This window comes from Balaenoptera acutorostrata, chromosome 6 (assembly GCF_949987535.1).
Source record: "Balaenoptera acutorostrata chromosome 6, mBalAcu1.1, whole genome shotgun sequence".
Lineage (NCBI taxonomy): Eukaryota > Metazoa > Chordata > Mammalia > Artiodactyla > Balaenopteridae > Balaenoptera > Balaenoptera acutorostrata.
Genome location: NC_080069.1, coordinates 81,241,831 through 81,267,334, shown reverse-complemented (window position 1 = coordinate 81,267,334; position 25,504 = coordinate 81,241,831). Strand labels below are relative to the sequence as shown.

General features: G+C 40.4%; 1 protein-coding gene across 9 annotated transcripts in view; it reads right to left on the bottom strand.

Moving 5' to 3' along the window:
* Positions 1–25,504, bottom strand: part of PCSK5 (proprotein convertase subtilisin/kexin type 5) — a 475,211-nt gene that overhangs the window by 133,924 nt on the left and 315,783 nt on the right. For 7 of the 9 annotated variants that reach the window (XM_057548453.1, XM_057548448.1, XM_057548449.1 and 4 more), the window contains exons 17-20: positions 24,775–24,859; positions 20,713–20,810; positions 20,151–20,280; positions 19,612–19,727 (exon numbers count right to left, since the gene is read on the bottom strand). In XM_057548453.1, coding sequence (XP_057404436.1) covers positions 19,612–19,727; positions 20,151–20,280; positions 20,713–20,810; positions 24,775–24,859 — 429 coding nt within the window. Of the gene's footprint in view, positions 1–13,750; positions 18,051–19,611; positions 19,728–20,150; positions 20,281–20,712; positions 20,811–24,774; positions 24,860–25,504 lie in introns of those variants that run through there. The other 2 variants (XM_057548455.1, XM_057548456.1) reach the window with 2 other exon arrangements.

Below are 25,504 nucleotides of genomic sequence, written 5' to 3'. Positions count from 1 at the left end.
AGAGTCAGAAATTCTGCTTGCTGCCTGGAGAGTATTTGCTATGAAACCCTTAGATACGGGTAAACATCATCTCTATTCTGTTTTAGAGTTATCTGATAATTAGCCTGAGACAACAAAAGGGGACTGATGTTGTTTCTGTTGACATCATTATCAACATTTTTAAATCACCTACGCGTATCTGGAATTCTCAGCACTAGATGTGACCCCCGTGTTCTTGGAGCTTACAAGACAGAGAGCCCGAACTACAATGAACAGAAGCCCAGAGAACACATATCACAGGATGGGGCAGGGCCTGAAATCAATTCTGGAGGAGGCCTGACCTCATGTTCTCCCAGTCTCATGAAGGATTTAGTGAGCTTGAATATTCCCAGATGATATATCTATTAGTCGGCTTCCTTTCTAGCATAGATATCAAAGGTAAAGTTGCTCCAGTCAACCCTAAGAAGCCCTCTGCGGTCTTCAAATGTCTGGCCACTTCCTCACACTGTATTCTGTAGGAACAGCATAGGTGGGTCTTCATCCTCGAGGTCTGGATCATGGAGTTTTACTGCCACAGAGCTGGAGGAGGGAATAAGATCTAACCTAGTAGTGGGATAGTAGCAAACTAAGGGGTATATATTTCAGTGGGGATAAGATCTTTCTAGGCAGCATTCCCTAAAGAAATAATAGATGTCAAGTAGTGAGAATGTGTAAAGTCTATATTTCAGCTTCTGGTTTTTATATAACCCTTAAGACCTCTGTATTTTGAGATGATACCTTTGCCGAACCAACTTCCGGTTGTTCCTCTTGTGTGGCTCAGCTGCTTCCAAATAGTTTGCAACACGCGGGCAAAGTCTGCATCAAATCAACAGTTATCCAGCCAATGACTTGAAGTTTTGGATCTAACATAATTTAATCCTCAGCCTCCCTCCCGCCAAGCAGGAGTCAAACCGTCGGAAGCACCAACCCTTACTTTTCCTGCCTCTAAAATTGTGCCACAGTATTTTCATTCATTCATTCATTCTTTTAGTCATTAAAACACAAATTACTGAGCAAATATTATATGCCAGTAACTGTGCTAAGTATTGAGGATACAATGGTGAGAAAAAGCAAATGCACTTCCTGCCCTCATAGAGCTTACAGTCTGGAATGGTAGACAGCTATCAGTCAAATAATCACAAAAGCAAATGTGAAATTGTGACTCCAGCAGTGCTGAGGGAGGAGATAATCGGACACAGGGGGTGGGAGTGGGAGACATGTCTGCAAAGGTTCCACACAGGAGGAGGCTTGGCCAGTGTGAGGGACTGAAAGGAGGCCAGACTGGATGGAGGGGAGACAGGGAGAGAGAGAAGAAATTGGGGTGGGGGAGGAAGAACTTGCAGGGTCTTGCAGATCTTAAAAGTTCCCAGATATACCTAAAAAGCAGCAGGTTTCAGCGAGAGAGTATGTGATCAGATTTGCATTTTTAAGATGCCACTTTGGCTTCTTTGTAAAGCAGCAACTGGAGAGGGTCCAGGAGAATGGTTTGCAGATTTCTTTTGGCAAGTGATATGGGTAGCTAACCTCATGTGGTAGTGGTGGCATGGAGGGAAGAGGACCCAATCAAGAGGTAAGTTAACTCGATTTAGTGATAGGTCAGATGTAGGGCAAGAGGCATCAAGGATGAATCCAAAGTTTTTGGCTTAGGAATAATAATAACCAACATATATTGTGTCTAATACATACAAGCGCTGTCCTAAGTGCTTTAATCATTTTAAGTCATTTAATCCGCACAGCATCCCTAGGAGAGAGAGATGATTATGATCTTTAGTTTACAAATGGGGAAGCAGAGACGCAGAGAGGTTAAGCATTCTTCCTAAGATCTCACAGCTAGTAAGTGACAGAGCCAAGGCGTGAATCCAGCAACCTCCCTTCATATTCTGTGAATGTAACTGTGACATTGAATGATCTCCTGGAATGGATGGATTGAGACTCATTTAGATAGAGATGGATGGAGACTTATTTAGTATAATATACTAGGTTCAACCTAGTCTCTGCTCAAAACTACATAAATGGGTAGGGGTGGTGGAAGATATGCCACCTGGCTAGGAGGACTTTGGAAGGCTGGAATGTGGATAGAAGAGTAACAGACAGGGCCAGCTTTGCTGTTGGAGGAAAACAACTAAACTAGGAGCGGGAAACCTGGCTAATTACATGGCCTTGAGAGAGCAATCAACCACTTGAGTCCTCTGATCCCTCACCTTGAAATGGGGACAGCCACACTGAGTTGCCAAGTAATGAACACAGAAGGCACTAGTGCTGTGCCTGACCTAAAGTAGGTTTTCAGTAAGCCAATGATAAATTTGAATCTGTACTAAGGGAAGTAGAGAAGGATAAGGCTCACACTTGTCCATCTGCCAAAAATGTGGCTGATCATGCAGCTCATTGGAAAGAACAGACATGGAAAATTGTCACAAGGACAGAGCCCTTTATCTCAATGAGTACAAATGGTATCAAGGCAGAGCTTACTGCTGAGCTGGCTGGGTTGTTAAAGTAGCTACAGGCAGAATTTGTCGCCCCATTAACTGCTGAGAGCCAGTGTTGGGAGCCTGTAAACAAATTCCCAATTCGCACCTTCAGTCAAATAGCTGCGTCTATCAGGCTCCCTGATCAGGCTGGGGATCAGAACACTCTAGCTGCTCACTAGTTGTTTCTTTGACCTAAAGTGCTGCTAACTTGCCTCAGTTCTGCCTGGTTAATAGCCAGCCAAGGACCAGCTGCCTAATTCCTCAGTGTGCATCCTTCAGCAGCATGAAGTTTTCAGCAGTGGCTCTCAATAAATCAAGGGTAGGCTTCTCACACTCTGGAAAGAAGTGCTCATCCATGGCAGTGCATCTCAAACTTTCATGTGTTCACAGATCATCTTGAGAGATTGCAAAAATACATATTCTGATTGAATGGGTCTGTTCTAATTGTACTAGTTTTCCTTTTTTCTAATTAAAATTATTCTATTTTTTGAGGTATAATTGACATATAACATATTAGTTTCAGGTATACAGCATAATAATTTGATATTTGTATATATTGCAAAATGGTGACCACAATAAATCTAGTTAACATCTGTCATGATACATAGTTACAAAAATTTTTTTTCTTGTGGTGAGAAGTTTTAAGAAGTATTTTCTTAGCAACTTACAAATGTGCAATACAGTATTATTACACATTACATTCTGTACATTACATTGCCATGATGTATATCTTATGACTGGAAGTTTGTACCTTTTGACCCCATTTACCCATTTCACCCACCCTCCCACCCCCGCCTCTGGCAACCACCAATCTGTTCTCTGTATCTATGAGATACTTTTTTTTTTTTTTTTAAGATTCCACATATAAGTGAGATCATACAGTTTTGTCTTTCTCTGTCTGACTTATTTCACTTAGCATAATGCCCTCAAGGTCCATTCATGTTGTTGCAAATGGCAAGATTTCTTTCTTTTTTATGGCTGAATAATATTCAGTTGTGTGTGTGTGTGTGTGTGTGTGTGTGTGTATCACATTTCTTTTATCCATTAGTCCATCAGTGGACACTTAGGTTGTTTCCACATCTTTGCTCTTATAAATAATACTGCAATGAATATGGGCATGCAGATATCTTTTTGAGATAATGATTTCATTTCCTTCAGTTATATGCCCAGAAGTGGAATTGCAGGATCATATGGTAATTCTATTTTTAAGTTTTTGAGAAAACTTCTTTTCATAGTGGCTGCATTCATTTACATTCTCACCAACAGTGCACAAGGGTTCCCTTTACCCATATTCTTGCCAAGACTTGTAATTTCTTGTCTTTTTGGTAATGGCCATTCTAACGGGTGAAGTGATATCTCATTGTGGTTTTGATTTGCATTTCCCTGACGACTAGTGATATTAAGCATCTTTTCATGGACCTGTTGGCTATCTGGATGTCTTCTTTGGGAAAATGTCTTTTCAGATATTCTGCCCATTTTTAATCAGATTGTGTGTTTTTATTGCTGTTGAGTTGTATGAGATCTTTATGTATTTTGGATATTAACACCTTATCAGATATATGATTTCCAAAATGTTGCCTTTTTATTTTACTAATGGTTTTCTTTGCTATGCAGACCTTTTTAATTTGATGTAATTCCACTTATTTTTTGCATTTGTTCTCTGATTCAAAAAATTATTGCGAAGACAGATGACAAGGAGCTTACCACCTATGTTTTCTTCCAGTAGTTTTATGGTTTCATGTCTTATGTTCAAATCCTTTATACATTTTAAGTTAGTATTGTGTATTGTGTTACATAGTGGTCCAGTTTCATTCTTTTGTGCTATCCAGTTTTCCCAAAACCATTTATTGAAAAGACTATCCTTTACATATTGTATATTCTTGGCTCCTTTGTCAGAATATAAATGACCATACATGCATGGGTTTATTTCTGCGTTCTCTATCTTGTTCCATTGATCTGTGTCTGTTTTTATGCCAATACCACCATACTGTTTTGATCATTATAGTTTTGTAATATAATTTGAAATGAGGAAGCAATATGCTGCTAGCTTTGTTGTTCCTTCTGAAGATTACTTTGGCTATTTGGTGTCTTTTGTGGTTCCATACAAATTTTAGGATTGTTTGTTCTATTTCTGTGAAAATTGCCATTGGACTTTTGCTAGGGATTGCACTGAATCTGCAGACTGCTTTGGGTAGTATGACATTTTTACAATATTAATTCTTCCATGAGCACTGAATATCTTTCCATTTACTAGTGTCTTCCTCAATTTCTTTTCCATGTGTAATAGTTTTCACTGTGTTCATCCATTCTCCTCTCAAGTTCAGTGAGCATATTTATGACCATTACTTTGGACTCTTTATCAGGTAAATCATTTACCTCCGTTTCATTAAGGACATTTTCTGAGGTTTTATCTTGTTCTTCCATTTGGAATGTATTCCTCTGTTTTTTCATTTTTTCTTGACTCTCTATGTTGGTTTCTATGCATAAAATAAAACAGCCACTTCTCCCAGTCTTGAGGGAGTGACCTTGTGTAGGGTATGAAGCTTGTCATTCAGTCCTGCCCTAGATCTTGGTGGTTTCTCAAATCTCTGTGATTGTCCAAGCAGCCTATTTTTATTTTTGGTGGGTCCCAGTAGCTGGACAGTGCCAAGAGCTGTCCGTGTCCCAAAGGGGAGGATCACAGTCAGCACCTAGATTCAGGCTGATTGGAAACCAGACCCTCGGGCAGTAGCTTTTAAAGTATGCAAACACATGGAGTTCTATGGGACTGCAAGGGTAAGCCCCACTGGCCACCAGAGCCAGGTGATGTAGATGTGTCCCCTGTGTGGTAGTCACAAAATCAGGGTGCCAGACAAGTTGTACAAGTTCCTTTCTGGGAGATACCAGGCACCTGGAGTGAGGCAGAGGGAGAGTGCAAAGATGGCATCCACTGGCTTCTGTCCCAGGAGCACATTTTCATAGGACTCTACAGTGTGCCAAATCAGAAGTCTGCTCTCAGGCCAAAGCTCCAAGCAAGCATATAGGCTTCTTTCACAAAGAGATTGGGGGTATGTTTCAGTCTTCTCTATGCACAGGTGCCCTGGGGATGGTAGCCAGCCACGAACTGTTTGTTATAGTCCTGTGGGACCCAGGAATGCAAGCCCTCCTGGCCCCTGGACTTTAGCCACAAAAACTGGGGCACTAGCCATGTGTAAAATCTCCCCTTGGGGAGATACAGGTGCTCTGTAGCATGGCAAAGGGAGAGTAAAAGGATAGCACCTACCCTCTAAGATATCTGGAGACGATTAAAGTGGGCCCTTACATATGTGTTTAATTAGAAGCCTGCCCTTCGGGTCGCAGCTATGAAAATAAGCTAATATGTATTAGTTTTCTATTGCTGCTGTAACAAGTAACCGTAACTTTTATGGCTTACCAAAACACCCGTTTATTTTCTCACCATTCTGTAGGTCAGTAGTCTGGGCTCAGTGTGGCTCAGCTGCTTCTCTGCTCCTGGTTTTAAAAGGTTGGAATTAATGTGTCTCAGGCTGCATCCTTTCTGTAGGCTCTGGGCATGAATCTGCCCCACGTTCAGTCAAACTGATGGCAGAGTTCAGGACTGAGGTCCCTGTTTCCTTGTCACCTGTTGGCTGGGGATTGTTCTCAGTTTCTAGAGACTGCATGCATTTCTTGGCTCATGGCTTCCTTCTTGCCTCTTCAAAGCCAGCAACTATGAGTCAAATCCTTTTCTCATCTCAAATCTCTCTGATCCCCTCCTCTGCCTCATGCCTTCTCTGTCTCCTTCTACTACGTCCCTCTGACCTACCTTGGGCTCGCATGGATAATTCAGGAATAATCTCCTTATTTTAAAGTCAGTTGATAGTAACCTTTAATTCCATCTGCAAAGTCCCTTCACAGCAATGAATGGATGGGAATCTGGGCGGTACACTTTAGAACTCTGTCACCACACCAACCAACTCCCAGCTGCACGCTTTTAGTGGCAAGGTCCTAGCTTTAGCTTTACTGAGTTTGTGACAAAGCCTTTGTGTGTTTTAGGGCTGGTGATAGAATCTCCATGAAATCTCCCGGGATTTTCCCTTTTCATTGAGCAGAAGGGCTGGAATGGTTTACAGGGATGATGCTGAAGATGGGGAAACTGAGGTGGACACATAGAGGGCTATACTGAAGTTATACAGAATCAAGATTAGAACTTAGTTATACCAATAACTGGTCCAGGGCAATTTCCTGAGTAAATTGTTATTTACTCAATTATTCACTTAATTATTCATTTATTGACTTATTCATCTACTACTGATCAAAGAGTTATCAAGTACCTACTCTATGAAAGACATTTTGCTAGATTCATGAGATGTAAGACATTTACAGACTTTGTCCCCATGGAACAAACCTTGTACTGAGAATCACATACAGCAAACAGATACTCCTACAGCTAACTAGATGTTTACAATATAATTGATATGAAAGTAAAGTAGAGGCATGGATGAGAGCTTATAATAAGGAGATCTAACCTTGTCTAGAAGGATCAGGAAATGAAGAATGACATTTAAACTGAGACCCAGATAATAAATGTGCTAGCCAGATATAGATGATTAGGGATGGAATAAGATTAAAGTACGGAGAATGGCATGTGGGAAAGTTCTAGCCTACAAGGCAGAATAGAGGAATCAGGAAAAGTCAGTGTTGCTAGAAAATATGAAGGAAGGGAGAGAATGGCACGAGATGAGTTTTCGAGAGGTGGGTGGTCAGATTGACCATGGCCTTCATGACCAGGGAAAGGAATTTCAACTTTTTCCTAGGTGAAATGGGAAGCCATGGGAGGGATTTAAACATCAGAGTCTCATGTGAACTTTGACTTTTTAGAAAGAGCACTCTGGCTATTATGTAGAATAGATTAGAGGAAGTAGATGAGGACATGTTGGAGTGTGGACACAAGGGGTGCATTCAGTGAGGCTAGTTAGGAGGTGTTGCAACAGCCCAGGTGGGAAGTAGCTTGACCCAGGGTGGTGTGGACAAGGATGGTGGCAGTACAGGTGAAGGACAGAAAATGGATCAAAGACATATTTTGAAGGTAGACCTGTCTTGACTTGCTGATGGATCAGATATGGGAATGATCAAGGGAAGATGGTCAAGATAACTCATGGTTCCTGTCATATCTGTGGCTCTTCTAATGACACAAGTCAATTAAAAATCACATTCCTGTACATGATTAAAAACCTTACATTTTCTTGATAGTTTAGCTTTTATTATATTGTAACAGTTATGGATATGAGTGTCAAGAAAATCCTGTTTAATATCACCTGAGAAGAATTTATGTTTTACTAGATTTGTCAAAGGAGCTCATGGAATTTGTATTATGTTACGATTTTGAGTATTGTAATGTTTCTGTGTGTTCCCCATATCTCCATTCTATTTCATCCTCATTTCATCTGAGGCTAGAGTATGCAAATGATGGCTTCCAAGACAAAGAAAAATTAGCATGAAAGGGAACATCACATCCTCATTTCTTAATAGCCACTGCCTCATTTCCTTTAGGTCCTTTCTGATTTCTTTTGCCCACATGGCCCATTGGTTGCTACTAATTCTCATGATGATATTGAAATTCAATCCTAGCTTGGTCACACAAAGCACTATGTGGCCATGCTGAGTAGGCCTGGGTGGACATTGCTCAATTCACAAGAGACAGCGTGGACCCTGGACCAGACGCTGTCAGGTAACATATACAATCCTGATGCAAGCTCCACGGTCACGGCCTGAAGTTTGTTTTGATGTCTTCCTTGGCTCTTATATTTCTCTTGGAGACTCTGATATCAGATCGTATGGATTTAAATTAATCCCAGATCTTCCGTTTAACCACTGGGGTGCCTTAGGCATTTACCTCATCTGCTTTCTCATTTGTGAAAAGAGAATAAAGTCAGGCTATTGGGAATATCGAATGAAATAACTCATATAAAGAATTGAGCACAGTGCTTAGCACATAGGAAGTACTCCATATATGGGAGTTACTGTTTCTGTTGTTATGGAAGGGAGTTGCTCACATATTACTTTCTTTCCTTTTACTCATCTCTGGTAATGACAGTTTAGAGGGCAAGGGGTTTTCTCTTAGAAGGAAAAGAAGATTCTGAGCCAGCCCTTGTCCCCAAACAGGCCTTGCAAACAGGCCTTACCAAATTTGTTGCTCTGGCCATGGACATCCCAGGGAAGAGAAGCCATGGGCTGCCTTCTCTCATGTGAGCTAATCTGACAGCTGAGCTCCGCTTAGTACCTTGTCCTTTCATTTAGCTGGCTCAATGCAGCCATCAATCCCCTGGGGACTGAAGCAAATTACAGCCTCCTCAGCATTCTGCCTCACTGAATGCCTCCCGAATTTGTTGGCAGGAAGCCACTAGTTGACTTGATGTGGTCCTTGAGCAAGTCAATTAGCCTCTCTGAAAAGAGGGTTGATGACTCCGAGGACAAGGAGGTGGAGGAAGGGCAATAGCCCCTCCTAGCCCTTTGCAACTTGACCTCCGGGGTCTTCCCATTCCCTCCCTTCAGTTGCCCACCCTGCCCACTCCCTGCCTCTCAGTCCACAAGCCCTTTGATGGTTTTGTGCCTTTGTACCGGTTCTCTCTCTCTCTCTCAAGTCCTACTCCAACATCCTCACCTTCTTTGACAAATTCCTGCTTATCCTTCAAGGCTTATGTCTAATGCCATTTCTCTCTGATGTCTTTTTATTCATTCATTCCACAAATATTTACTAAGCAAGGCACTGTGCTAGACCTGTAAGATACAGCTGTGAACAAGATGGGCAAAACCCCAGCTGTCGCAGTGCTGAGGGAGAGACCAACAGTAAACAAGTCAATGAACGACAGAATGTCACGTTTGTGGTACGTGCTATGAAAAGACCAAAAAAGTGGGCAGGTGTGGAGCTGCTTCCCGAGGAAGCTATTTTTGAACTAAGACCTGTAGGATGAGAAAAAACCAGCCATGTGAAGAGCAGGGGTCTGGATGCACAAATAAGCTAGTTTTGTTTGAAGAACAAAAAGAAAGTTGGTATGACTAGAATATGATGAGCAGGGAAGCATGAGAAGAGATCAGAAAGATCTCAGGTAAGGAGTTCAGATTTTATTCTGAGTGAATAGGGAGAGGCGAAATCAGATTTTGTAGTTGTAATAGCACTCTGCTATCTGTGTGGAGAATGATGGGGGAGGAGAGAAAAAAGAGGAAAGGAGGCAGAGAGAAGCGGGGAGCCTGGTTAGGAGGCTCTGGCAGTAGTTTAAGGTGGAGAGGATGGTGGTGTGATCCAGAATTATAGCTATGGAATGGGGAGAAGTAGACCACTTCGAGATATATCATGGAGGTGTGGTTAATGGGACCTTGCTCATGGATTGGATTTGGGGGCGGAAAAGGAGGAATTCTAGATTTCAGGTTTGAGCAAATGGTGGATAGATGGGTTTTTAGGTGGATGTATTTTAATGCCATTTGCTGAGATGGGAGACACTTGGTGATAATAATGTTTAGGGGATTGGTGAGTCTCAAGTCTATTTTGGAGGTGTTAATTTTGAGATGTCTATTAGATAACTGAAGGGAAATGGCAAGTAGCTATTTGGATCTACAGGAGGGAATCTTGAGGGAAGAGATCAGAAATATATATAAATATATTCCTCTCCACAATGAATAGTGAATTTCTCCTTCCTTTGCAGTGTTAAATTTGGAACCCAGCAGATCCTAAGTTCTCCTACCTCTGTGGGTCCCACATCATATCAAACATATTAAAATTCAGCTTTATCCCACATTAAGTTTAATTATATGTGATTCCTTAAGTTTTGAGCTGCAGTTGACTAGTTTGACGTTTTGCATTTTGTAGATATTTAATTAAAATATCATTTGATTTTGCACATTTTAAAGGCAACTCTATTTTGAATGTTTCACGTTATTTTTGGATGCCCTTGGAAAGCGTATCGTGTAAGACAGGGGACTTTTAGCTCTTTATTGGATAGCTTCATATTATAACCATGCATTTTTGTGTCTGTGTTTCCCACTAGACCATTAGCTTGAAGAGGGCATGAAGGACCTCAGAGCTTGGTATATGACAGGGACTCAAAGTTTATTTACGGAAGCAATTCATTTGGGCTCATAGGAGAAAAAACCAAGTCCAGGGATACAGTGTGCTTTCTATCTGCACTTGGGAAAAGGCTCTTACCCCCTGCCTTGCAACATATATGGACTTGTTTTCTCTATGGTACTCATAAAAAGGAGGCAGTGTTGTATAGAAGGTTGATGCTGTGGGCTTGAGTTTCAGCCACACCCTTGACTTGTTGTGAATCTTGCAACAGAAAGTTAGTTTCTATAGGTCGCTCTGATTTTTGTGGGTGCAATATTAAATAAAGCCATTTTAGTAGAACTCTGCCAGCTTCAAAACACTGTATTCTTAAAATAATGTATTCTTTTATAAAATGAAAAAGGGTCTTACAATTCAGGCCTCAGGGAATGTTTCTGGAAATTTCTAGCAGTGGGGATGCAAAATATCTTTTGTCGCCTGATGCCTGGCCCTGAAAAAGCAACAGTTGCAGCAATTGTTGGGGGCAGGGGACCCAACAGTGGCCCTTTAGAGAAGAAATCTTGCAAGAAAATCTTTCAGTAATAAGACAGTCAAACATCCTTCTAAGTCCCTTGCAGGTAGAAGGTAGGAAGGAACTGCTGGCATTCCCAGGTCCCAGACTTGCCCTCTGAGACTCAGTGATGCTGCACAACTGCATCCTTCTTGCCCAGGAATTGACTCTGGGCCAGATCTTCACCTCTCATGATGAAGAGGAGACATGATTGTATGGATTACAGCCCCATCTCTACTGCCAAGCTGCTCCAATGAGCCACAGTGAAATTAAGTCCATCTTGGCTATGCCCTGCTAAATTTGTCAATGGCTCCAAAGTATTCTGCCGAGAATTTCAGATTTTATAGGTTTGCAACAAAAATAACTTTGGAAATGGTTGTCAACCAGGGAGGAGAAGCAGGTTCATACTTTGTCATTGACACATACTGAGTTTGGGGCCCAGGGCCCAGCTTGGGCCAGGTGAGGTCGGGCTGTAGCTGGCCTTCGTGCTCCCGCTGCCATTTTGTATCAGCAGATGGAAGGCGGCAGTGTTGAGCTGGCCAGGCCACAGCGGAAGTTGCCTCCAGTTTTCTCCATAATCGTCAAGCTGCTGTCTGTCATTGCCCTTTGTGTGAATCTGAATGATCATATGAAAGCAGTTGAGAATGCATGCCCACTTATATTTTAGCTGCACGATATTCTTTCTACATGAGGGGGATGGGATGTTTAATATTTCCATACTCAGATGTGCCTACAGTGTTGATCACTTGATGGAGAAATTTCAATTTAGTAGTTACTACAACAACTACCTGCCCTTCTCTACGAAGCACTCAGTGTGCAAGTTCCTCAAAATGAAGAGTAGACTGTTGGGTGGAAAACCATGAGTCTGATAGATCAGTAGCATGATGATAAGGCCCTAATACTGGGGTGAAAGGTGAGAAAATGCTGATCAATCCACAGATGGATATTGATGATTAGCAAGGTCTTCCATGGGTGTGGGAATTGAAAAGAATGGGCACACTATCCATCTTTTGGAAAGTGTAAAAATGTCAATTCTTCTTGACTGATCATCAAATGTTGAATCACTGTCCTTTGTAGCAACAGGCTAATTAGATTAAAAAGCATTAAAACAATTGACTTGCTTCCCTGAACACCTCTTGTGTAGCAAGTTCACTGGTAACGCTCCTCCTGCTTTAGTCCCATCTGCTTAGTTAAGCCTTAGCCATCCTCCAAGAACCAATGCTAGTCCAGACTGCTCTAGGAAACTCGGCCTGACCAATCCAATTCAAAGGAATTTCTGCCTGTCTGAACTTAACAACTTAGTGTCTCATTCATCTGAGATTTAGAATTCACTACTTAGTATTAATGGTCTTAATACTGAATTTTTTTTTAAGATTTATTGATTGATTGATTGATTGATTGATTGCTATGTTGGGTCTTCGTTTCTGTGTGAGGGCTTTCTCTAGTTGCGGCAAGCGGGGGCCACTCTTCATCGCGGTGCGCGGGCCTCTCACTATCGCGGTCTCTCTTGTTGCGGAGCACAGGCTCCAGACGCGCAGGCTCAGTAGTTGTGGCTCACGGGCCTAGTTGCTCCGCGGCATGTGGGATCTTCCCAGACCAGGGCCCGAACCCGTGTCCCCCGCATTAGCGGGTAGATTCTCAACCACTGCGCCACCAGGGAAGCCCCCTGAATTTTATTTTTATTATTGAGTCTGGTTATGTAATCCCAATCAATTTATTTCAGTCCATACGCCTCAGCTTTCTCATTTATAAACAGAGGATAATACATGTCTCTGCTCTAGAGTTTGTGTGAAACTTAAAAGAGGATATATTTATATCAGTATATATATACTCTATATTCCCATATTGTACAGCACATAGTAAGTGGTCAATAAAATTAGTTTCTCTCCATTTCTGTAATGGGACTTCATGGCAGCAGCTCTCTCTTATACCTTTTTGTATCCCCAGATCTTTAAACCTAATTGGAGCGCAATATGTGTGTCACTTCTGTTGATTTCTCATTTCTTTTTGCAAAAGACAGGGCATTGAACTTTCAAGGCTAGTGACCATCTCAAGCAGGGTTAACAAAGATCTATAATCCATGGTTGTTTTTTGCTAACTATACAGTCCTACCCTGTGGCATGTACTGGAGATTGATTTTAGAAAAGTCATCTTCTAGGCATCCAGGGATACAGCCAACTAACAGTGATACACAGGATATTAGCCAATTGAACAAGGTCATCTTCTATAACAGCTTTCACACCTGCCCCTGCTGCCCGACCTCTTTGTGCCCAGCCCCTTGGTCCCCACCCTTCCATACACCCACTGGCGGGTATGCAGTAGTCCATGCCCTGGGGGAAACCAGGGAAAGAGCAGGTCCAGGTGGCCCTTTCACTGGACATGGCATCTGTACAATGCAATAGCAACTGCACCAAACTTTTGTAGATTTTTTTCACAATCTGCTTACTAAAAATGGGATTTAACGTACATTCATGACCAAACCTAAACTGATCCTTTCTTCTATTGCTGTTACTTTCTCCCTTTTTTTCAGTTCGCACCTCTGCTCACACTTTTTCCCAACTTTATTTAGATGGTTCATTCACCTCACCCTTTCCTCCATATTCAGCGTCTATGTGGAAACAGAAGTTTCTCATGACCTCACCCTTTCAGAGATGTTTGCACATGGGTACGAACAGATCAAATAAACAGGAACTTAGGTTAATTTAATAGAAAAAATAAAATATGGAATAACATTGATTTTGGCCAGTATCAATTACAACCATTCTACTATATTTTACAAAAAAACAACTGAACATTTTACACATGTACAGTATTTTTCAGTAAAAGTGGATTTGGATTTAACAATGGATCACTAATGAAAAATCAAAAGACAAAAGAAAACAGAAGATAGGACTTTTGTCTCTAGAGGTTAGAGCATTTGTTAAGTCTCCAAACTTTGTACTATCCATTACATATATCTCATTATGAATATATATATTTATACATAATATATAACATTAACTTAAACTTTGAAAGCATTATGTTCTAGTTAATAATATTCTGTAGATAAACGAGGCAGTAACCACTAGTAGTTAAACCAGTATTTCCACAATGTGTGCCTGCATGGTCAGTGAGAAATGGAACACATGTCGGTAGACCCCAATGATTTTGACTGTCAGATTGATAGTTATTTGTCTAAGAACACAGACATCATTTTAATTTTTCCCTTCATAGTAACTTTGTGCCTCATATATTATGGGTGGGTTCAGTTAAACGGATTTCTTTGCAGGCAAATCTGGTTTCACCATCTGCTTGACCTTGCTTTAGGCTCTCACTTGCTTTTGTCCACTTAGAGACTGTGCCTTTAAATGTAAGACTCTACATGCCATACCTGGGACTAACTTGCTTTCTTCGGGTCAGAAGGGCCTGAAGTGTTATGAAGAGGAAAATTACTCAACAAAATCAGTTGATTCCCTAGTTACATATGAATCATTACGTGACTCAGTATCACTACAATGCTATTAAGAGGGTCATTAGACTTTACACTCATTATTTACCTTGGGTTCAATGTTAACTTTGATGTCTAGGAATGCATATTTTCAAGGTAGGCTTTTTACTACCTTGCTGCTTGGATGGGGACCTTAGTCAGCACCCACTTCCCAGGATAACCTATATTGATATCATTCCTCTTCTCATCTGTAAGGCCAGTGACATCTTGGAAGTGAGGCTGTCAGAAGCCTAAAGCTTGCAAGATGGCTGGTCATTCTCAAAGCAAATGAGGTCACCAATGGAGCTTTGATATGAAACATGAAGAAACTTGATATCAGTATATCCTCTCGTAAACAGAGAAACTCAGAGTTATAAAAAGATCTGTCAGGTTTCCTCATTTCTGACCACTGATCCAAACAGTCTTCACATAATTCAGTCTGCTAGATTCCAGGATGTGTTTGGGGAGTCATAGAAAACCAGTGAAGATACTTCCAAGAAAACAGATGATCTCAGTGACATTCAGTGGACAGGTGTATCATAGCATGGTTATAGAGGGACAGAGGAGTGGGAAAAGAACAGAACCAGGAGGGTACAATCATGCTGCCCATATTCCATTTCCAGTTTTATTTTCTTAAAATGACAAGATGAAAAAAACTTCTAATAAGCACCATTGAAAAATGTTGCCCGGCCAACTTGGGCACGAGCTTAAATATTATTTAAATAAATTCCATTTCTTAAAAATACAGGACCTTTTAGAAACTTTTGACTCCAGGAAGAAATTTTCTTCATCATATCCAAAATGCTTCCCACTACAACACATTGAATTTCTGATGGCCTTAAAAAAAAAAAAAAATGCTATGGGGATAATGGCTGAATAGCACCAAGAGATTGTGCAGGGTTTACAAGTGAACACTCTGGATTTGGGGGGAGCTGGATCAGTCTCAGCTATTTTGTGAATCTTTGCATTCTGTCCATCACCACTTTGACTATGCAGAGCAATCCCATTTGACCAGCTGTATGTGAAATAACCGAATCTACCATGGAAAAGCCAGTAGCAGCAAGTCTATCTGATGAAACCAGTGGAGCAGACTTATCAAGTGGGCATAATGCCAAAACCAGCACATAATGCATGAAGTAAATTATGTGTGGAAAGTATCAATGGTCAACTGTGAAAAACCAAGACAAACGACACTGAACACAACTCTGCGGGATGTTCTTAATGCCCTTAGGTCCAGTTTTCTGCCATTTCCCCCAACAGTGGACTCAAGCATGAAAAATGATGGATGCAAGAGCTTTCTGTTTCATTTTGATCTATGTCTGCTCTTGTGATGTTTTTGAAAGGTATATTTTTAGGCATCTCAAAGGGGAAACAAGCAAGTAAATGCAAAAGGAAAAAAAATGGACCTTCAAAAACAGGGCAGGAAATCAAATCATTACTTTAACGTCAAATTTTGGCATCAAATGCTTTGGTCATACAATACTGTCTCTGTGGTTCTGGCTGTTTAGCACTAAACACCCAGTTATAAAAGGTAGGCTTGTTGTAGGTTTATTTTTTTTTTTTTTCCATTTAAGTTCTGACAAAACAGTTCACCATCTCCCTGCACAAATTTGAGAGAGAGAGAAAAAGAGAGCAAGAAAGAGAGAGGTGGCTTGCTTTTTTTTTTTTTTTTTGCTTGCTTTTTTCTTTTTAATAATAATATGGAGTAATCTATAAGTCTACAGGAACAAAGAAATCTAGGATGGCAGCTCAGCCTTGGAATGTACAGGTTTTGCAGCAAAGTTGTTGAAGAACCTTCCGTTGGCACAGATTGTTCTTTTTCACTAGCATACAGAAGCCTCCTTCCGCCCAGGACTCTTCCGTTGCTTTTCCAGGAAGTCAGCAAGAGAGAGGGGAAGTTGAGGACGAGAGCAGCATGATGGACACACACGGAAGAAGGTTGTGATTGGCCAGAGAGGCAGATTGGGGGGATTGGAAGAGATCATTCGGGAGCAGTCAACAGGAGGAAATTTGGTCCACCCAAAGTGATTTCAGTCAACAGCATTGTTTTCAAGGAGAGATATTGCAGTCCAACGGTAAATGTGATTGGTATCCATTTATGAAAGGAAAAAAAAGATTAGAAAAAGAATAAATTAGAAATCAATAATAATATAGGCAAGGAATTTTTCTTTTCGGAGTTACCTAGAGCAGAGCGTATACAGTCATTTATACTATATTTCACTGAATCCAAGACACTGGATTTCAGATGCACCACTACTTTAAGTACTACCAAGAAAAAAATTCATATTAAATGGTGACACAATAGCCTCTTATCAGAATATTAGTTTTATGCTTATTGAAAGTATTAGTTAAATTTATATAACATGCTGTTTTGTTTCTGGGCTTATGTAATAATTCTTCCTTTGAATATTGAGAAATAGTTTAACTTTTTCAGGCTATTATGAAGTGCAATTAAATGCAACACAAGTAGGAGTGATCATGTGCCTAACTCAGTTGACTAGACATATCTGTGACTAAGTCACAGGCGATGACAACTATGTCACATCAACCTGTGGATCAAAAGCAGTTGTAAGCTGCCATGAATTATAAGATGCATCTGATTCCAGATCTGTTAAAATATATTAAAAAAGTATGTCTTAGAATCACTGAAATATGACAGTTGAAAGAAAATAAATAGCACATCCCTGAATGCAACTGCCACGTGATTTGAAAAGCCTGGTGAGCCATCAATGATCTCATTCTTTAACCGACCTGAAAATGGACTCATCACAAATCATGGTTCTTCATTTTCCACTTTTGCCTGCAATCCTGACACTCCACTTTTACCAAAGTGCCATTGGCATAAATTATCCCATGCTTACTGTGGTTTAGGGAAAGCCGTTAAAGCATCACAAACCTTGAAATGCCCGGTACCAAGTGCTACGGGTGAAAATTTCAAGTCACAGTGGATCTTTTGGGTCAGTCACTTAAAAATCTTCCTTAGTTTTTCAGTTACAAACTTACAAAACTTCTGATCATATTCAGGTATAGGGGAACCATCTTTTCAAGTAAGGGCAAGGAGCACTGGCTGGTGACTAAAAGGTGATACTTACATAGTACCTGGGGTGCCATCCCTCAATCTTCTCACCTCCATGTCGTGTGGTGAGAATTAGCCCTGGCCATGAAGAGTTTAAACACAGAGCCTGAGCAGGTCTGCCCATCCCTGCCAGGTCAATCATACATTAGAAAAGCTATGAAGATGCACAGTCACCTGTGATACTCTGTGGATATGAGACCATAAATGATGTTCCTATGCATGCCATCGCGTGCTCAGATCTTTTTGATGTTTTGAGATTCCTAACGGGAGGTTGTAGAATAACCATATGAGGTCGACAGCATTATCCTTCTCATTTTTGCAGATGAGGGAAGTGAGGCCCAGAAAAGCTCATAACCTGCCCAAGGTCTGGAGGCTAGATATGAATGACAGCATTCTGACTCCTGAATCCACATTCTCCCAACCACAGCACTCTTCTGCCTCTTGTGAAATTTCCAGAAGAGGTACCGTTCAAAAGAAGACAAAGATTAAACCCAGGGAAATGATTTTATCAGGGAACACTGTTCCAAATGCATAGTTTTTTATTTTCCTATTTCCCTAACAGTCCAAAGATGTTTAGAACAACGATGGTTCAAAACAATTTCTTTCTACATCATTGAGATGCACGTCTGCATAAAATTTAGGCACAAATTTTAGGGCCCTCTCTGCATGAATTATATCGAGAGTCAAAGTTCACAAAAGGCTGGAGTTGGAATAATTTAAATTCATTCATTTTATAGATGGGGAAACTGAGGCTAGAAAAGTGAGAGAACTTGGTATTTCCCCAATTGTCAGGGGGAATGGCGGCACATTAAAAATACCTGAGAAGATTCTAAAGCTATCAGTGCTCAAACTGTACCCCAAGACCAATTTAAATGAATCTTTGGGGAAGGTCTGGGGTCCTGGCATTTTGATTGAGAACCACTGGTGCAATGAAAAGAAAAATAGACCAACATTAACATTAGAACCAATCTGTAGTTGGTTCTGTCATTAGATAGATGCCTGTCACAGCTTAATGAAAGATTCAGATACCATTTGATTGTTATTTACATATCAAAATTATAAACAATCCAAATAAGGGGAGAGTGGCAATAAACTGTGGTATCTCCACAGGATAGAATATTAAGCTGTTATTAAAAATGAAGTTTCTGAAGACTTTGTAAAAACATAGGATAATGTTTATCTAATGCTTAGTGCAGAAAGCAAGATACAAAACTCCATGTATATGGTATTTTAAAAATCTGATGAAAAGTACATATGCCAAAAGACAGGAAAATATACAGTAGGTAGCCTTTTCTAGTTAGTGTTTGATGTATGATTCCAACTATATGACATTCTGGAAAAGGCAAATCTATGAAGACAGTAAAAAAAATTAGTGGTTTCCAGGGGTTGGGCAGGGGGAGGGAAGGAGGGAGGAACAGGCAGAGCACAGACGATTTTCAGGGCAGTGAAGGTGTTCTGTATGATAGTACAATGGTGGATACTTGTCTTTATACATTTGTCCAAACTCATAGAACACCAAGAGTGGACCCTAATGTAAACTATAGACTTCGGTGATAATGATGTGTCAATGTAGGTATCAACTATAACAAACATATCATTCTGGTGAGGGACACTGATAATGGGAGTGTTTGTGTGTGTGTTTGTGTATGTGCGTAGGGTAGTCAGGGGCTATGTGAGAACTCTCTGCACTTTCTGCTCAATTTTGCTGTGAACCCAAAACTCTAAAGTTGTAAAGAACCAAGTTTACGACGTAAAAAAAAAATTGACTAGTGCCATCTTGGTTAGCGGATGCTTTAGTTCTTCTTGCAATTAAAACAACCAAAAAACCAAACCCATTGAGGGTAGAAGTTCAAGATGAATGAACGCCAGCAAGATATTGGGCATGTCCTATCTGGGGCACACTTGATAGTTTCATTTTCAAGTGGAAATATATTAGACCTTAACATAGAAAGATCACACTTTGCTCAGAAGATCAAAACGAGCAGTTGTACTCACCGTCCTTGCAGATGGCTCCCATTTGACACATTCCTAAGTCTAAGAGATACCCACTGGGGCAGCTCGTACAGTTCTTGAACCCCGGACCATTGCATGTCAAACAGCTGGTGTCACATCTATGGGGAGAATGTACAATTTATCATCCTTTCGCTTATCAGGCACAGAAGAAGATGTGTTTGCTACCAACCTCTTAATGTCTTAAACTTAATCTTCTCCCTTTGAAGATGCCACAAAAATCTTTTCTTACAATAACCGCTAGGTTTGACAACATTAAAGAAAGTCTAGCAGGTAGACTATGATTTTAAAGGGGAGAGAGCATGCACTTGAAACAGAAATATTACTTTAGAGGTTTTAAAGTTCTTTCAAGGTGCAAAAAAAAAAAAAAAAAATCAGTTGGATTAAAGGTGCAGCGCCGTGTCCACACGTAAATGTTTGAAACTTATTTTTCATTAATAATTCTGTTTCATATTATTTATGAAGGCAGTCAAATAAGGAACCCGGTAGCCAAACACTAGGGCTTACGGGGTGGATCCACTTACTTTTTGCAGGATTTGTATCCATTTTCTGAAGAGTGGTCGAAGTAATGGCTGATACTACAGCTCTGCACGCACCTCCCATCCTCCATGAAGTAGCCCTCTGTGCAGTTAATACACCCACCAGCACCTGCTCCTTAAAAGCAAGATAGATGCAGAAGACAGAAACAAAACCTCAGAAAAGGTTGCATGATGGGCCGCTTCTTGCATAGTTGGTTAAAATGGCATTAGTAGGTTGTAATTTTAATAATTATGATATTTGTGCTTTTCCTTATGTTCTTTGGAAAAAATAATGCTCCAGTTTTACATGGAACCCATTTGCCAAAAACATCAAATCTCTTTGGAAAGCGAAGGAGGTTATCACTGGGAAATTTAAGTTTTCAATGAGCATAGGCTACTGATGACTGACTTCTGAGAATACATGCATGATTATCAGAAGAGACCCATGCTTCTCCAGCATTTATTTTAAAAATATCAAATGGGTTTGCATGAGTGATGGAGAAAGACAGGTAAACAAAAGCCAAACCAGAGCCAGAAGAATAAACAAGAGGACTGGGAGAGAAGGTACCAGCGCAGGTGGCGCAGAAGCGGTGGCAGGGTTGGCAGTCTTGGCCGTTGAAGTACCGTCCGTCCTCACAGGCAACGGCACACCGGGATCCCTGCAGGCTGAAGACACAGACACAGACTGCTGTGATCAGGCAAAGAAGTCATGACTCCCCAGCGCCATATGTAACAAATATAGTTCCCCCCAGAGACCAGGGGCTTTGGTAAAGCTTTGAAGCATGGGAAATAGCCCCTGTAGTCTTTTTTTTTTTTTCTCCTCCCAATGCCTGTAATGCTTCTCTGTGCCTAAAATTATGTCTGTAGCATATACACGTGCTGCAAGCTTTGGGGACATTCCTCTTAATTATTAGGCTGGCTGACACATTTCTTCTTAACATTTTACAACATGGAGGTTTTTAAAAGTAGTTTATTGACCCAAACGATCACCTTAGCTAACAATATGCTTACCAATTCCCTGATATCCAGACCTCCTAGACCTACTATGCCAGCGGTCCCCAACCTTTTTGGCACGAGCTTGATTTATTAATTTTAAACTCTAATGAAAAAATTTGGCAAAATTATCTACTTATATTGCTGCTTCTCCAAACATCTCGATTTTCCTTAGCTATACTATTATTTAGTCTTTAGGTGTTATCTGTGTCATATTTTCTCTAAATAGCACTCTTAGGCGTTACCTAATGAGTTGCTAGAATGTCAAATGAGGAATGTGTATTTTTTTTCTTCTAATTTTTATCAGCTATGAGCTTTTTCATAGTCTACAGACTGATTCTTAAAATTAAAAACAAATGCATAAAATTTACAACATTTAATATACAAATTTTACTCACGGAATTACTCAATAGTGAGACTGTTACCATAATCCTATGTCACCCAATAGACAATAGTAGAAAATGGGTATCTAAGCAACAGGGTCAAATGCTTTCTATTTTCTTATAAAAAATATATTTCTCTATATTGTTCCAATTCACATCTTACTTGACTGTGTTCTGAATATGGATCATACTATTAAAAAGTAACATTTATTTTTCCCTATGCTCTTTAAAGAAATTTGGAAAGGACAAAAACCAAAGTAGTTGTAAAAGAATCCCAGACAGTCCTGTTCACATTTTAATCCATTTCCTTCTAGTATTTTATGCATAGATACTTTTGTTTGTTTTTAGCCAGTATTTAAAATTTTACAGGTCTCTTGAGGCAAAACGGCCAACCCTAGAAGCCCCTAAGGAAAACGCAGGGAGCCTCAAGGAGACAGCAAGTGTATTTCATTCATAGATCTACTGGCCAGAGAGCTGTCATTTAAAAAGCCAGTAAAAGAAAATCCCTTTCCTTTTTGTAGAGCTGTAAAAAGGGGACAGTGCATCAAATGAATCCTTTTGTGGGAGGAAACAGGACTACCAAAAAACTTATCAAAGTTTTTAAAAAGCTGCCTCGTTTTTCTAATAAAGGACATTACTTCTGAGGTTGGCACTTATTCAGCAGGAGACAGAGGCTGCACTGTGTGAGGAGGGAATGCACTAAGTGGGACGTGCAGCACAGCAGTCTCTGTGAGCCATGATGCTTTCTGCTGGTTCCAAAATACAGGGGTGGGGCTTCCCTGGTGGTGCAGTGGTTGAGAATCCGCCTGCCAATGCAGGGGACACGGGTTCCAGCCCTGGTCTGTGAGGATCCCACATGCCGCGGAGCAACTGGGCCCGTGAGCCACAACTACTGAGCCTGCGCGTCTGGAGCCTGTGCTCCGCAACAAGAGGCCACGACAGTGAGAGGCCCGCGCACCGCGATGAAGAGTGGCCCCCACTTGCCGCAACTAGAGAAAGCCCTCACATAGAAAACGAAGACCCAACACAGCCAAAAATAAATAAATAAAATAAATAAATTCAAAAAAGAAAAGATGACTACTATCTAAAACAAAACAAAACAAAACAAAATACAGGGGTGGCAAGGCTAACGAACCTGGTACCGTGAACTCCTGGGTTCTTTCTGGGATAAGCCAGCCAGGTTAGACCTGTGCCGTCCCACACGCTCTAGCACCCGTGGCTCGGGAGCACTTGAAATGTGGCTAGTGTGGCCAAGGAACAGAATTTAACATTTTGTTTTATTTTTGTTAATTTCATTCTAAATTTTACAAATTGGCACTTGATTCGGTTATTGGCAAACTTCTGAGTAAGTGTGGAACAACTTGGCTATATAAAACCTACTTCAACTAAATTTTATAAAATCTAAATACAGCTCAAGTATTTCTCATAAAAAATTATTGTCTGAATTGAGATATGCTTTAGGGGTGAAATACATATCAGATTTTGAAGGCTAGGTACTACAAACAAAAAAGAATATAAAATATCTCACTAATTATCTTTTATATTGTCTTACATTGATTACATGTTGAAATAATATTTTGGATATATCTGATTAAATATTTTATCAAAATAAATTTCACCCGTATCTTTTTACTCCTTTTAATGTGGCTACTGACATATTTAAAATAACATATGGTTCTCATACTTCTGTTGGAGAGCACTGGTTAACTTACTCTATCAAATGTTCCCTAAGAAATATAGAGAATAATCTTAATCTTTTATTTCTCATGGACCAATTCAGTCTCAGATATTGGAATAAGTGCTTTGTAAATGTTATCACAGTTAATCCTTATCATGATCCAGCAACATCGGGGTTATTATCACCATTTTATAGATGAGAAAACCGAAGCTCAGAGGGGCACAGTGACTTGGCCAAAATCACACAGCTGATAAATGGCAGAGAAAGGTTTGAGCTCACATTTATCCTCCTTCTTTTCATTATGCCAATCTTCTCCTTCTACAAAAAGCAGTAGGAGGCCGACCAGACTGCTATTTGTCAAAACTGAAGTCCTGAGGTAAAAGGTGCTAAGCAAACTGACACTGAATGCATTTATGGGGAAAAAAAGAAAGCCACAGATAATCAATTAATCTAAATAAAAATGATGTTCCACTATTAATTAATGCGAAGAATTACCTGCCTAAAAACTGCCTGGACCCTGCATATTTCACCTCTGATCAAAGGTGAAAATAGAGGTACTGTTGATTCTTTTTTTCTTAAAGTTTTTTTTAAAAAATTATTATTTATTTATTTATTTTTGGCTGTGTTGGGTCTTCGTTTCTGTGCGAGGGCTTCCTCTAGCTGCGGCAAGTGGGGGCCACTCTTCATCACGGTGCGCGGGCCTCTATCGTTGCCTTTCATTGCGGAGCACAGGCTCCAGACGCGCAGGCTCAGTAGCTGTGGCTCACGGGCCTAGTTGCTCCGCGGCATGTGGGATCTTCCCAGACCAGGGCTCGAACCCATGTCCCCTGCATTAGCAGGCAGATTCTCAACCACTGCGCCACCAGGGAAGCCCGGTACTGTTGATTCTTGAAAGGGAAGCAATGGAGCACGATTCTAGCTCTATGTAATAAACCCAGAGTCCAACTCCTCACTCAGTGTGGGATGATGTGACCTTCTCTAAGGATATCAAGAGAATACCTAGTTCATTTGAGCTGCATGGTATTCTCTCAAGGAATCTATCAACTATCTGGCTTTAGCAATGTGCAGGTCTCATCCATTCAAGGAAAACATCCCTTGGTATTAAATCTATGTGCATACCATAGCATAATGGAACCAGCCTGAGGTGCTGAAGATAAGAGAATGATTGGCTATACGGAGAGAAATAATAAAGATAAGGGAATAGTTTCGACCATCAGAGGAATGAATCACGGGGATTAAATATAATTCATTGGTGTTACCTACACAGTAATCCTTGACTGATGCACTACCGGTCAAAAAGCCTGAAGCAAGCCTCTCAAATGGCCATTTATTTACTTGTATTTGAGCCATCTTTTCTAAAGGGAATTTTATTTGGTTTATAAACCTTCCTTAGCCAAGATGGTATCCATTTTTTCACATAAAATGGTAGAGATAATGCAAATAGCAATCAAGTGTTTGAATGGGAGTCAAACCAAGGGTGACTTATAAAAGGGTTATCTATTTACTTTTTTTTTTTTAAATTTATACTGAGAAGTCCTTGGGCTGTGTTACTTGATGAAATCCTTCACTCTCTTACCTTAACCCCTCCCTACATTCTGTACAGTTGTCGGATTCAGTACATGTCTTGCAGTTTTCACTGCATTTCCGGCAAAGATTTTTCTCTGTTAAAAAAGAAAAAGTAACAAGGTTATAAATCAATTTTGGTCAACTGGATTCCATCAAAGCATATGTTCTAATGTTTGCTAATGTATGCTATAGTACACATGGCCGTGAGTAGGAAACTGTAGGAAAAGCCCCAGACTCAGCATTTGCTACCACTTCTCAGCAAACCAAATACAGGTAGGAACTATATAGCATGGGGTAACACCTTAGTGATAGCTACCGTTTTATAGACAAGAGAACTACAGCCCACTTAATTCTTAAATAGTTTATTGGTTTTTTTCTTCTTCCCATTCTCTTTCCCAAGCAGGGTTTCCTAACTTCCTACAATGAAAATCTCACTCATGAAGCTGGGGCACTGTCACTAGTAAGTGTTGAGAAGCAACGCTAGCAGCTGAGGGATGGAATGGTAGACCCCATGCTCACAGCTTTCAGGACTACTCTGACGAACCATACTAGGAAAGAGAACTTGCTTTTAAGATTGCAAGGTAAGGGTTGATTTTTTCTTGCGTTGTTCAGTGTCTTAAACTTCATAGCAGCTGGAGACTTGATACCTTCTCTGAGATGCAAGTGGATTCTAACCTCATGTATATGTAGACTTGAATGAAGCTTTGTCTATAGGCTTCTCTATCTACTCTTTTTTTTTT